At 47.9% G+C, this 14,385-nt stretch overlaps 1 protein-coding gene across 2 annotated transcripts in view; it reads left to right on the top strand.

Annotated features, from left to right (window-relative positions):
- Positions 1-11,987, top strand: part of ube2j1 (ubiquitin-conjugating enzyme E2, J1) — a 53,397-nt gene extending 41,410 nt beyond the window's left edge. For both annotated transcript variants that reach the window (XM_086143037.1, XM_086143036.1), the window contains 3 exons: positions 2,882-3,011; positions 4,511-4,639; positions 10,328-11,987. In XM_086143037.1, the coding sequence (XP_085999163.1) occupies positions 2,882-3,011; positions 4,511-4,639; positions 10,328-10,588 (520 nt within the window). In that variant the 3' untranslated portion in view covers positions 10,589-11,987. The remainder of the gene's footprint in view (positions 1-2,881; positions 3,012-4,510; positions 4,640-10,327) is intronic.
- Positions 11,988-14,385: the final 2,398 nt, after the last annotated feature.

The following is a 14,385-nucleotide window of genomic DNA, read 5'->3' as shown; positions in this document are numbered from 1 at the left end:
GAATTAGTAAACCGGCAGTCATGCCGACTGCACGCACCACTAACTTATTGATAGTAAGCTTACACGAGTCATTTGCAGCTTCTGATCCTGCTATCCTTGATGTTGCTGAAACAGGCGGTTGCTCCTCTGCTGTTTTTGCATCTGGAAGCAGCCAGCTGGGTTGTCGTTTGATTTGAATAGAGGCTTGAACACTCTCTGCTAACCAAGTGTTTATGTCACCAAGTTGTGAGTGCTTGTGGAGTTACAGGTGGGGCGAGTAAACTATCATGAGGAACTTGACCCCAAAGGAACTTTACTTCCGGAAACGACAGGGGTACAAGTCTGGCGCCCCTTGACGCCCCCAAGTTGTGAGTAGTGTTGTGGAGTTAGAGGTGAGGTGAGAAGGCTATCATGAGGAACTTGACCCCAAAGGAACTGTACTTCCGGACACAACAGGGGTACATGTCTTGCGCCTCTTGGAACACCACAAGGGAAGTTAGTCTTGCGCGAGATGACGCGTTGTGAATATGAGTAGCAGGAGGACCACTGGTCTTCTGCCAAGAGGTCCAGCAGAACCGAAGCAGAATAATGTCTTACCCCTCGGCTCTTCTGGGCTCAGAAATCTCACAGAACATCCAAGAAGGATGTTGTCCAAAAAGGAAATTAGTGTGAGCGGAGAAAAAAAAAAAAAAAAAAAGAAGCAATCTTTCTCAAGTGTCTTGTATTTCTGTGCCAGCTTCGATACTGATCAGCACGTTTTGTGAACAAATTAATCCAACTTCGGTTTCCTGATTATCGGGTGAATCAAAGCGTAAATGCGGGCAGCGACCTGGACATTTTATTATTTCAGAGAAAGAAGTGTCCAGACCTCAGACACTTTGGAAGTCAACTTTTTAATTCCTTTTTTTCAACACCGCAGCACCAGTGGACTCCCAAAGTTTACCTTCGGGGTTCGGGACTCTTCGGGCAGGACTCGTCGTCACACGAGTTCCCTAGGAAACCAAAGACGGTTCCTGAAGTGTGAAAGTGGTCTTTGCCGGTTCGGCTCTGGACCGGCCACTGGAAATAGACTCCGATCCGACATTGATACGAACATTAAATTTGAAAAGGGGAAAACAGTAGCAGAAGGAAATGGAAACTTGGGAGTACGTCCCAGGGGACCGGCAATAGCAGCCTAGGCTCTGCGTCGGTAGCCTAGCGTCTCCTTGTTTTTAGACGTGATTGCACTTCACAACGGATTACCAGCTCAAGCCAGCGTATAATTGCGCACAGGTAACGGGACATACGGCAGGGGGAAAGTAATTACCGTTGATGCTGTCTGGTAAAAAAAAAAAAAAAAAGAAGCTCCTGGCAGGTTAATATATCAGGTTACCGGACGCAGAGATGTGAAATATTCCCGCGGGGCGGGTGCACAGCAGAACCCGGGTGATTATTACAAGTCGGCTATTTTTCAAATGAAGCCGCGGCGGTAGATCACATTGAGGACCTCCGTAATTTGTCAACTGGTCATTTTATACGAGGTTAGCGAATTAATTTGTCGCAGGGTCTGGATTGTGACGGCGAGCACTTTTGGGTCACATGATAGATGCTTGGCGGACGATTGCAGCCAATCCAAATGACGTAGACGGGCAGAGCCAGGGGAACGACGCTTGTCCAATCAGGTCGAAGACGCTGGAGATGTTGGGGACTTCAACAGTGGTCTGATGTTCTGAAGGTCCAGTGCTTTCAATGTTCAAATGGAAACTGGAGTTTGGAGTCGGACAAATTCCCGCAGAGGTTCAGGAGATCGGCAGGGATGATCTGGAGATCATGAAAGTAGCACTGATAGCTGATGTGATGCAGGTACAGCTTGAATGTTCAGAAAAGAAATAAAAATGGTGGCGAGACTCGGCAGTAGATCAGGCCAGGGTGTCTGAGAACCTGCAAACCAGAGGTCACATTCTCTGAGGGTCATGACCTTGTCAGAAGTTCTTGACCCGGTTTGAGGTTCTTGATCTTGTCTGAGGTTCTTGACCTGGTCTGAGGTTCTTGCCCCAGTCTGAGGTCCTTCACCTTGTCTGAGATGAGGTCCTTGACCCGGTCTGAGATTTTTGAGCCAGTCTGAGGTTCTTGAGCTGGTCTGAGGTTCTTGACCCGGTTTGAGGTTCCTGATTCAGCCTGAGGTTCATGATTCAACCCCTGGTCCTTGACCTGGTCTGAGGTTCTTGATCTTGTCTGAGGTTCTTGACCTGGTCTGAGGTTCTTGATCTTGTCTGAGGTTCTTGAACTTTTCTGACATTCTTGCCCCGGTCTGAGGTCCTTCACCTTGTCTGAGATGAGGTTCTTGAGCTGGTCTGAGGTTCTTGAGCTGGTCTGAGGTTCTTGACCCGGTTTGAGGTTCCTGATCCAGCCTAAGGTTCATGACCTGGTCTGACATTCTTGCCCCGGTCTGAGGTCCTTCACCTTGTCTGAGATGAGGTTCTTGAGCTGGTCTGAGATCAGCCCCGAGGACGTGATGGACTCACTTAAATAAATGCCGTTAGTTTCTGATTCAATAAGGCAGTGTGAGGAAACTGGTATTCAATGAAAAAAAAAAAAATTGAGACAAACAAGAATTCTTGGATTCACCGGTGTGTGTGTGTGTGTGTTTTTTACACAAGATATCATCCAAACACACACACACACACACACACACAGCGATGGCAGCTGCAGTGCAGGGTGCTAACCAGGCCTTCAGGAGCAACCAAAGGTTCAGTATCTTCCTCCGAGGTCTCCTCCACGTGCACTCAGGCAGAATCAAACCGACGACCTTCTGATCGGACCGACACACACCCTTAGCTTTCAAGGCCTTTATTTGTGTGTGTGTGTGTGTGAGGTGCTACTCGCCGTGGTTCCGCTCATGAAACAGGAAGTGGTTCTGCAGGTCGCTGGACTTCTGCTGCGAGTCGTGCGGCTGCACCATGCGTTCCTCCCTGCTGGCTCCGACCGCCGACGGCAGCGCCGGCCCCGAGGACACCAAGGCCAAGGAGCTGGCTCAACAAATCAACTTCAAGGTGCGAGCGCCCCGCTCACACACACACACACACACACACACACACACACACACACACACACACGAAAGGCACCGCGGCGGCACATTTCCTGTTTGTTTTTTTTCCACACCCCGATAGTTAAATCTCAAACTTCTGCAAATCTTTCGGCGGCTCCAGACTAAACCCGGCCGGCTCCGACACGCCCCTAATTGAAAGTAAACTTTAACTTTGCGCGGCGCCGTCGATACGACCCGCGAGTCGCTCCATTTGATTCCCCCGTCCGGTTGTTATCGCGCTCGGCCCCCCGATCAATAATCGATCGATCAGCTAAGCAGCCGCTAATGAATCTTTTGAGGCTTCCTCGTCCTCCTGCACCCAAGACCCGCCGGTTACGTTCTCAACACGGCGTGAAGTGGAAACTCCCGATTGTGTGGAGTGTGTGTGTGTGTGTGTGTGTGTGTGTGTGTGCGCGGGGGGAGGGTCGTGAGTAACAAGCAATTAAAAATAATAATAATAATAATAATAAATGAAGTCGTATTTGTTTACTGAATTGCTGAATATTAAGAAGGTTAACACTCATTCAGCCTCAGGCTGTGTGTGTGTGTGTGTGTGTGTGTGTGTGTGTGTGTGTGTGTGTGTGTGTGTGCGCCGTCCTCCGCACATACCTGTCCACAGGGGTGAGCCCCTCCCTCCCCTCACACACACACACGCACACACAAACACACACACAACGGTACAATGCAATCGCGTTGTTGTTGTTGTTCCGGAATGTGTGTATTATCAACAGGAGCGTAGTGTGTGTTTCCTGCAACACACACACTCTGTTGTATTTCTTATATTAAGTGGAAAATTAAATGTCAAGCCCTGTAAACACACACACGCACACACACACACACTCCCCGCGGTGGTGGGCTGCAGGGAATGTGTTTTGCTACAGAAGCTAACAGCTAAAGCAAGCTGTGCCCTGCAGAGGGAGGAAGAGTGAGGATGTGCTTCCAGACCTCTGACTTGCTTTCATTCATTGATTGATCGATTGATTGATTCATTGATTCATTGATTGATTGATTCATTCATTCATTAATTCGTCTACACCGCTCGGGTGGAGCCTTTCCCAGCTGTGATTTGGCGAGAAGCGGGGACCAATCAGAGGGATACATATAGAGACATGCAACCGTTCACCCTCTTCGAAGCATACAAGTATTGCTCCTCTCATTCACATATACTAGGATAATATACATCCATTCACCCTCTCGCAGCAAACAACCATTCACCCTTTCATCCACACATCTGGACAAGTGTCTCCATGAACCTTCTGCATGTGTTTGGACGGTGGGAGGAACCCTGAGGAACCCCACGCAGACACGTGGAGAACATGTAGATCCACACAGAAAGACCTCCCTGTGGGAATCCAACCAGGAGTCTCCACGCCGCTGAGATCCACCCCTCCCTCGGTCTTTCTTCTCGGGTGTTCTGAGGAAGTATTTCCAGAGCGTGACTGGGGTTTCTCTGCGTTTCGGCAGGCGGAGTCGAGCACGTCCAGACAGGACAGCGACGGCGGCAGCACGGACAGCGAGCCCTCCACCCTCTCCCAGGAGGACACACCGACCTCCACCGGCGAGGAGCCTTCTGAAAGGCCCGAGGCTGAACAGGTGGGTGGACGGTGGTGGTGGTGACTTCAAAATGAGATTCCCTTGGTGGATATTGGTTTTGTTGCACCTAATAAATCTCCACTACAAATGCAAAATAAATAGAATACATATATAGGGTATTTGTTTTAAAACACTTTGAAAACAAAGTAGGACTTAATACACCCAACATTTTCATTCATTCATCAATTATTTAGATCAGCTCCCTCAAGATGTGTCCTCTGAAATTAAAATGAATATTATTATATGAAGCCCCAAAGTCCAAAACTATAATCATCCGCTCACACAGGCGCTCCCCAACTCTCCTTTTTAAATTCCCCTACAATTCAATTAAATATTCAGCAGTGTTCTTTGACCCCTCGGGTTGGGTCTTGAAGAACGGGGCGCTCAAACTCGCCCGCGGTGACTCAGCAGTATCTCCGTGGTCGGCTTATGCGATGTTGTGGTAACGGTTCTTTGCTGACAGAGAGGCTTTTGGTAACTCGCAAATAAGCATAGGCTTACACTTGGGAGCCATGATGAAGTGTCCAACACAAACAAGACGGACGAAAGAAAGCCAAAGTACACCATATGGCCAAAAGTACTTGCTCACCCAACCAGATACTTGGAATCAGGTATATTGTGCCAAGAGGTCGCCAACTTTCTGCAGACTCCAATCTGGCAATCTGATGGACGAGTCTGGGTTTGGCGGTTACCAGGAGAACAGGACTTGTATGACTGCATTGTCCCAAGTGTGAAGGTTTTTTTCCCAGGAGCTGGGCTTGGCCCCTTAGTTGCAACAGGAAAAGGAACTCTTAAAGCTTCAGCATACCGAGACATGTTGGACAATTCCATGCTCCCAATTTTGTGTGAACTGTGAACTGCTGGACCCTTCCTTTTCCAACATGACTGCGCACAAATCAAGCTCCATAACATCATGGAGGACAGACTCTGCTGTGGACGAACTTGACTGGCCAGAAAGGCGTCCTGACCTCAACCCCAAAAAAACACCTTTGGGATGCTCCCAACTTAGTGGGAACAGTTTGGAGGTGGACCCTTCCTTTTCCAACATGACTGTGCACCAGTGCACAAATCAAGGTCCATAAAGACAGGGATGACAGAGTCTGCTGTGGACGTTCTAGTTGCAAAGGGTGGACCAACGTCATATTGAACCCTGGATTCTGAACCCTGAAGTTCAAATGCAAGTTGGCCGATGTAAACAAAGTCGTGTCTGGTGCCGTGTGCCGCCGTGAGACAGCGTAGACCAGCTAGTTCCAGGAGACGACCTAGGTTGAGGACGATCCGTAAAGCCATCCATGAGGCGTTCACGCCTACGTCAAGCTCTGATCATGAACTCTGCGTACCTCAACCCTGAAATTGAAAGTCCTTGTTCAGGGTAGCCTCCAGGGTTTGGTAGTCTCAGGTCCTTCTCAAAGCCATGGAAGCTCAGTGAACCCTCTTAGATCACGGCAGTGGGAACCTCCACAGACACTCCAGATGGTACAGGCCGGCGGCCAGCCAGGCTCCGCAATGAAGTGATTTCCACTCGCGAGTTTGCCCGGGGACGGCGGCTGAGCCAGTAAATTACTTCAAATTAAAGATAAACACCTTAATTGAACCGCCTCTCCTGGTTGGAGCTAATTCTACGTTTTATTTCCATCAATGCGGATTTTTTTTACTTTTTTTATTTTTAATTTGGTTTGCTTGTTTAATTATTCCACTGCCGCTGGAGGAAAACTTCTGGTGGCTAACCGAGCCGGCAGAAAAAAAACAAACAAAAAAAAAAAAAAAACGGCTCGTTCGTCGGAAAAACATACGATATCTGCTGTTATTTATTTCTTCTTTTTGATTGATATTCTGCGGAACAGGGAAGGAAAAGGACAGTTGGCGCCCCAAGACGTAGCCATGATGCACACCTTGGTATTTACCTGCAAGAGCAAGCGTAGAAAACAACGTCCAAAATGCATTTCCAGGGGAAAACGTCAGAAACTACCTAATGTCCGACTGACCCGGCGTGTTCCGGAAGGTTTTGAAGCGGTGCTGAAGGCACCATCAGGAGGTGCTGCCCCTCCTCAGAAACAATGAAGTTACAGTCCACTTTGTGTTCGTTAGCATGACTCTTTAGCGCTGGTTTTCTCAGTACTTCTGTCTTTGTGAGGCTTGTCGTTCGTCGGTTCCCTGGAAGAGACGCCCTAATGAGCTGCTCCGGTTGGAGAGGACCAGACCAGAACCAATGCATCGGTTGACAAACGTTGGTGGGGAAAATAAGTGGCTTTAACTTTATCCCAGTGAAAATATAATTTAAAAAAAGGAAAATTATAATGGGCGGTCGGTTAAGTTGGTGCAGATCGCACAGTAGCACTTAATGAAGCCGGTGTGGAGGTCAGCATACGGAGCGTCTGATTGGTCATCTGGTTTGGAAGGGGGTTCTTGAGTTAGCATCTCCTCATCTCATCTCAGGAACACAAACGGTACATTTGTATTATTCTATTAGCCGTTAGCCACCTGCAGTTAGCCGTGGAACCCGGTCGCGTTTGACCTCATGAAGACGTCTGCGCTGCTAGCTAGCCCTGCACACGGGGGTCAGGGCGGGGTCGTACCCAGCCAATCCGGGCTGTCGATGCGGTGAGAGGCGGGGCTTAACCCGGACCGATCGGCCGTCAGTCACGGGAACGGCATGTAAACAAATACCGTTAGCCGTCGTTAGCACATCGTAATCGGAGCTCGATCCATTCAGCTCCTCCTTCATCACGATGGAAATTCTTCTTCTGAGACTTAAATCAACTTGGTTTTGGACCTTTGGAGGAAGGCGGAGAACCTGGAGAAGAAACCTAAAGGGTTCTGTGGTCTTCATCATCCAGCCGTCCAAGACGGCCAAGAACTAATCACCTCCGAGGGGCCACCAGAGGATCCCTGAGGAGGTCTGAAGACCAAGATTGAAAGTTGAAGGGAAGATGTGAAGGGCTTCCATTCTGACACTCATCCCCCGCACACACACACACACACACACACACACACACACACACACCCCGCCGGAGATCAGCTTTCTATTTGGTTCCCTGCAGAAGCCGCCTCTCCAGCTAAAAGCGCGAGAGGGGGTGTTTCAATCAAAGAAAAAGAAAGAAGAAGAAGTAGAAAGAAAAAAAAAAAAGTGGCGGCGTGGCTCTGCACCCGAGACGCAGGTTGCCACGGCGATGCGATGCAGGTGGGCAGAGACCGCTCAGATATCCCCCGTCACACACACACACACACACACACACACACCGTTCAAACAAACCACCGGTTTGGAAATGACAACTGCAAATGTCACGGCAGAGGCGGGCCGGACGCCGCCGCCGACCGGTAAACACCTTTGGTCGCCAGCGGTCTGGTAACCACGGCAACGGCGAGCAACAGTAAAGAGAGCACCTGCCGGCGTGGAGGAGGCGGAGTTAACCATCTCGCAGCGGCTCGTCGCTACGCCGGGTCGTCCAGCTGCAGTCCCATGTGTGGCCACTAGGGGCGCCACTGAGACGCTCTGGATTCAGCTCTCTGACCAGTCTATGCTGAGTGACAGGAAGTGACAGGCTTCACACACACACACACACACATTCTTTCACTCACGCACACATTCACTCACTCACACACACATTCACACACTCACACACACATTCACATACACACTCACACACACACACACACACACACTCATTCACTCACACACACGTTCACCCCAGTACACACATATTCAACCCCTCACACACACATACACACACTCACACGCAGATTCACTCACTCACTCACACATGTACTCACACACACACATTCATCCCCTCACACAAATATTTACCCCCCCACACACACACACATACACACACATTCACTCACTCACACACACATTCCCCTCCCCACTCACATGCACACACACACACACACGTACACACACACATTCACCCACTCATACACGCATTCACTCCCCCCACTCACACACACACACACTCACTCACATTCACCCCCCCACACACACATTCCCTCACTCACACACACACACACACATCCTCCCTACACACACACATTCACCCTCCTCACTCACACACACATCCACCCAAATAGACACATTCACCCACACACACCCACATACACATTCACTTCCGCCACTCATACACACATCCCCACAAATACACATTCACACACACATTGATCCCCCCACTCACACACACACACACACACACACACAGGTTGCATATAAAATGGATTCGTTCCCCTTCCAATGACCCAGACGTGCTGGCGAGCCGTTGGTTCCCGACCCGACCGCCGGTCGACACGTGAAACTTTGTCTTCAAATCTCATTTCTGTTTTCTTTAAAACGAAGCAATATTTAGAAGAAATATTACAAGTATTTTCAAATCAGTTCCGAACTGATTTTTTTTTTTTTTTTTCAACTCAAAATTGTCGTCACCAGAAGAACCACTTACGGCTCGCGAGCCTGACGTTCCTCAAAGCTGCTCTAGATGACGAGTAAATGAGCCAGTGAATGCTTGTATGTAGCATGAAAGAGAGGGTGAATGTAGCATGTTTCTATATTTAGCATGACAGAGAGGGTGAATGTAGCATGTTTCTATAGTTAGCATGAAAGAGAGGGTGAATGTAGCATGTTTCTATAGTTAGCATGAATGAGAGGGTGAATGTAGCATGTTTCTATATTTAGCATGAAAGAGAGGGTGAATGTAGCATGTTTCTATATTTAGCATGAAAGAGAGGGTGAATGTAGCATGTTTCTATATTTAGCATGATCAAAACACTGATTGTTGCATATATTTAGCATGAATGAAAGGGTGAATTCAGCATGTTTCTATAGTTAGCATGAAAGAGCGATTGTTGCATATGTAGCATGTTTCTATATTTAGCATGAATGAGAGAGGGAATGTAGCATGTTTCTATATTAAGCATGAACAAAACAGTGATTGTTGCATATATTTAGCACGAATGAAAGGGTGAATGTAGCATGTTTCTATATGTAGCATGACGAAAGGGTAAATGTAACATGTTTCTATATGTAGCATTAATGAAATGCTGAATGTAGCATGTATGAAAGGTTGAATGTAGCATTTTTCTATATTTAGCATGAATGAAAGGGCAAATGTTGTATATATTTATCATGAATGAAAGGGTGAATGTAGCATGTTTCTATGTTTAGCATGAATGAGAGGGTGAATGTTGTATGTTTCTATAGTTAGCATGAATGAAAGGTTGAATGTAGCATTTTTCTATAGTTAGCATGAATGAAAGGTTGAATGTAGCATTTTTCTATAGTTAGCATGACTGAAAGGTTGAATGTAGCATTTTTCTATCGTTAGCATGAATGAAAGGTTGAATGTAGCATTTTTCTATATTAAGCGTGACGAAAGGGTAAATGTAACATGTTTCTATATGTAGCATTAATGAAATGCTGAATGTAGCATGTATGAAAGTTTGAATGTAGCATTTTTCTATAGTTAGCATGAATGAAAGGGGTAATGGTTCTACATTTAGCATGAATAAGAGGGCGAATGTAGCACGTTTGTATCCGTGTCGCTGCAATGAACATCTAAACTGTCCGCTGCCCTCGTGTCCTCTGGTTTTGTCTCCCATGTTGTGAGCGTGACACGCAGCTCACCTATGAATGCATGAATGAATCTCGTGGTCACGTATGTTTCCAGGCTCCTCACATGTCGGCCCCAAATATCCCCGCAGGTTGAGGACCCCCAAGAGTCGGCCGCCGAGGATCCCCCGACGCCGGCGCCGCCGAGGGACGGCCGTCCGTTCAGCCCCCGGCAGCGTCGCGCCCAACAACGCGGGCGCCACATCGCCTTCCGCGCCGTCCCGCAGGAGGCGCCGGAGGAAAGCCGCGCCGGCTCGGCGGCGCTCATCGTGGTCCTCACCCTGGCGCTCGCCGCGCTCATCTTCCGCAGGATCTACCTGGCCAACGAGTACAAGTTCAACTACGATCTGTGAGACCTACAACCCTCATTGAAGACTGCGAGCAGCCGCAGGTGGAGCCCAGACTCTTTGCCCCCCGCTCGCCCCACGCCCATATATGGTGTCTTCAGTGATTTTTATTTCAGAGGTCAAAGGTCAGGGGTCACACACACACACACACACATACACTTCTAGAGCCGCTGTCCTTCCTGTTCACATTTAAGGGTACTGGGTGGAAGGAGATGGGGAAAGTAATCATCAATCAGTGTGTGTGTGTGTGTGTGTGAGGCCAGTGTGTCCACAGCCAATCACAACGCAGAACTCAAAACGGCGCCGTCCCATCTTTTCCAGCGGGAGTGAGACTTCGTCTTGTTTTGTGTTTCTCCCCTTTTTAACGCCGTGATGTCCAGGTGATGGTTGAGAGACGCACCGACAGATGATCCACTCCGATCGAAATTTACTGGCGGTTTTTATTTTCCTCCGAACCCCTCCGGTGTCAACGATTACAAAAAACGGCCGTGTTGGATCCGTAGATTTGCACGGACGCAGGCGGGTGTCGCCATCTGGTTATTATTTTATTTTGCAGCAAAATAATGTGTTTTTTGGGATGGTGGAGGTGCAGCAGACGAGGTGGGTTCTTCATGTCCTACAGAGAACATGTCCTCCTTGTCCCTCTGATTTCACACCTTCAGGCCAATTCTGATTGGATCTGAGTCTCATTTGCCCCCGCCAACACACACACACACACACACACACACACACACACTCGCTGCTCCCCCTGCATCTGCACATTCGGCTCTGCGGACCTTCAACCTGAATGAGTCCAGGTGTCGGTCAGTGTGGCTCGATGTTGTGTGTGTGTGTGTGTGTGTGTGTGTGTGTGTGTGTCACTGCCATCAGCTCAGAGGTGTCTTCACACACAGGTGCTTGGAAGGGAACATTATTCTGTGCAGCATCTTCTTGGTTCTGGTAATTTTCACCGTCCTTAATGTGCCGGAAATACATCACACACACACACACACACACCTGTTCCTTGTTTATCCGCGGGGTGTATCTGCAGCCGTATTGGTATGTGTGTGTGTGTGTGTGTGTGTCTGTTAATGTCTCTCATCAGTAAACTCTGTGTGTGTGTGTGTGTGTGTGTGTGTGTGTGTGTGTGTGTGTGTGTGTGTGTGTGTGTGTGTGTGTGTGGATTTAACCTCTACTTATTTTCATTTTTCTAAAGAAAAATGATCATTAAAAAAAAAATGCATATTTGATTAAAGTATTGCTTTAATTATTCGAAAAATGTCCTTTCAATAATAATCATTCATTAAAGTGTAAAGTTGAGTTTTGAGGTTATTTCCTGGCAGGGGAGTTTTTTTATTGAAGTTGTTTTTTTTTAAAAAATATGTAAATAAAATGGATATTTTATCCAGAATGAGTCATAATTCATTCTGAGTTTTGCTTATTTTATTTACTTTTTTTTTTATTTAAAAGAAATAAATGTTTGGGAACACGAACATGTCGGGTAAGGAAGGAGGCGGGGCTTAACCCGGACCGGACGCCTGTCAATCACAGCTTGGCGGGAACCGGGAGAACATGATGGATCTCAAGGAGAAGCACCGAAAACCATCTCCTGGTTTTTCTCCACGGCTCCACCTGGAATGTTCTTCTCTTTCCAAAATCCAAATGTCCTCCCAGACCAGACAGCAGAAGCAACGACGATTCACCCTCTCGTTTACACGGCGTGTCGAGACATACGACTATTCATGCACTCCTTCATCAGGTTGGTACCTTCACTCGTTCATCAGGTTGGTACCGTCACTTGTTCACTTGATCATCATGTTGGTACCTTCAATGAGTCACTCGTTCATCATGTTGGTACCTTCACTCGTTCATTATGTTGGTTCCTTCACTTGATCATCATGTTGGTACCTTGACTTGTACACTCGTCCATCATGTTGGTACCTTCACTTGCTCACTCATTCATCATGTTGGTACCTTCACTCGTTCATCTTGTTGGTACCTTCAATGAGTCACTCGTTCATCATGTTGGTTCCTTCACTCGTCCATCATGTTGGTACCTTCACTTGCTCACTCGTTCATCATGTTGGTACCTTCACTCGTTCATCTTGTTGGTACCTTCAATGAGTCACTCATTCATCATGTTGGTACCTTCACTCGTTCATCATGTTGGTACCTTCACTTGATCATCATGTTGGTACCTTGACTTGTACACTCGTTCATCATGTTGGTACCTTCACTTGTTCACTTGATCATCATGTTGGTACCTTGACTTGTACACTCATTCATCATGTTGTTACCTTCACTCGTTCATCATGTTGGTACCTTCAATGAGTCACTCGTTCATCATGTTGGTTCCTTCACTCGTCCATCATGTTGGTACCTTCACTTGCTCACTCATTCATCATGTTGGTTCCTTCTCTCGTCCATCATGTTGGTACCTTCACTTGCTCACTCATTCATCATGTTGGTACCTTCACTCGTCCATCATGTTGGTACCTTCACTTGCTCACTCATTCATCATGTTGGTACCTTCACTCGTTCATCATGTTGGTACCTTCAATGAGTCACTCGTTCATCATGTTGGTATCTTCACTTGTTCACTCGTTCATCATGTTGGTACCTTCACTCGTTCATCACGTTGGTATCTTCAATCAGTCACTCCTTCATTTGTTCATCATGTTGGTACCTTCAATCAGTCACTTTTTCACCCGTTCATCATGTTGGTACCTTCACTTGCTCACTCATTCATCATGTTGGTATCTTCACTCCTTCATTTGTTCATCATGTAGACCTCTATCCCGAGCTTAGCTCCCCCTCCTGGTCGAGGTGGAGACGCATCCAAGTCGTGATTAATGATTATTGATCACATCAAACAATCCTCTTAAACCTGGAGATCCTTCTTTGATCTCCAGGTTTCAAAGATTTCTGATGTGAGAAGAAACATCTGAGGGTCTTCTGTTCCTCCGGGTTCTGAAGGACCTCAGAAGGACCTGCCGAGGCCCCGGAGGCGGAGGAGGACCTGCTGCCGCCTCCTCCTCCTCTCCCGGGCGGAGGAGCCGGACAACCAAAGGAACCGAGGAACATGAATGATGGATGGATGAAGGTTCTCTCCGTCCCCGAGGGCGGACGAAGAGATGAAAGGTTCCAGAAGGCGGGAGGTGGATCTCCTGGGGCTTCAAGAGGGACCTGTCAGGTCTGGAGGTGGAGACTCCTTTACTCCGACACTGATACCTGCCATCTGGTTTCTCCACCTTCATCCTCCTCCTTCATCTTCTGTCCTCCACCTTCTCCTCCATCTTCTCCTCCTTCATCTTCTCCTCCTCCATCTTCTCCTCCTCCACCTTCTCCTCAGGTCCTTCATCTTTTCCAAAGATCTGCCCCCCCGTCCCTGTGCATGTGAAGGAGGCCAGTTCACACACTCTGGCTGCGACTGCTGAAGGGGTTCCACCTCCATCCATCCCTTCATCCCTTCTTCCATCATCCCTTCATCCATCATCCCTTCATCCATCCCTTCATCCCTTCTTCCATCCCTTCTTCCCTCCATCCATCCCTTCATCCCTTCTTCCATCCCTTCATCCCTCCATCCATCCCTTCATCCCTTCTTCCATCCCTTCATCCCTTCTTCCATCCCTTCATCCCTCCATCCATCCCTTCATCCCTTCTTCCATCCCTTCATCCCTTCATCCATCCCTTCATCCCTTCTTCCATCCCTTCATCCCTCCATCCATCCCTTCATCCCTTCTTCCATCCCTTCATCCCTTCTTCCATCCCTTCATCCCTCCATCCATCCCTTCATCCCTTCTTCCATCCCTTCATCCCTCCAT

This window comes from Fistularia commersonii, chromosome 36, assembly GCF_037954325.1.
Source record: "Fistularia commersonii isolate RoL2024-O1a breed Wild chromosome 36, RoL_Fcom_v1.0, whole genome shotgun sequence".
Classification (NCBI taxonomy): Eukaryota; Metazoa; Chordata; class Actinopteri; order Syngnathiformes; family Fistulariidae; genus Fistularia; species Fistularia commersonii.
This window is presented reverse-complemented; position numbering and strand designations above follow the sequence as displayed.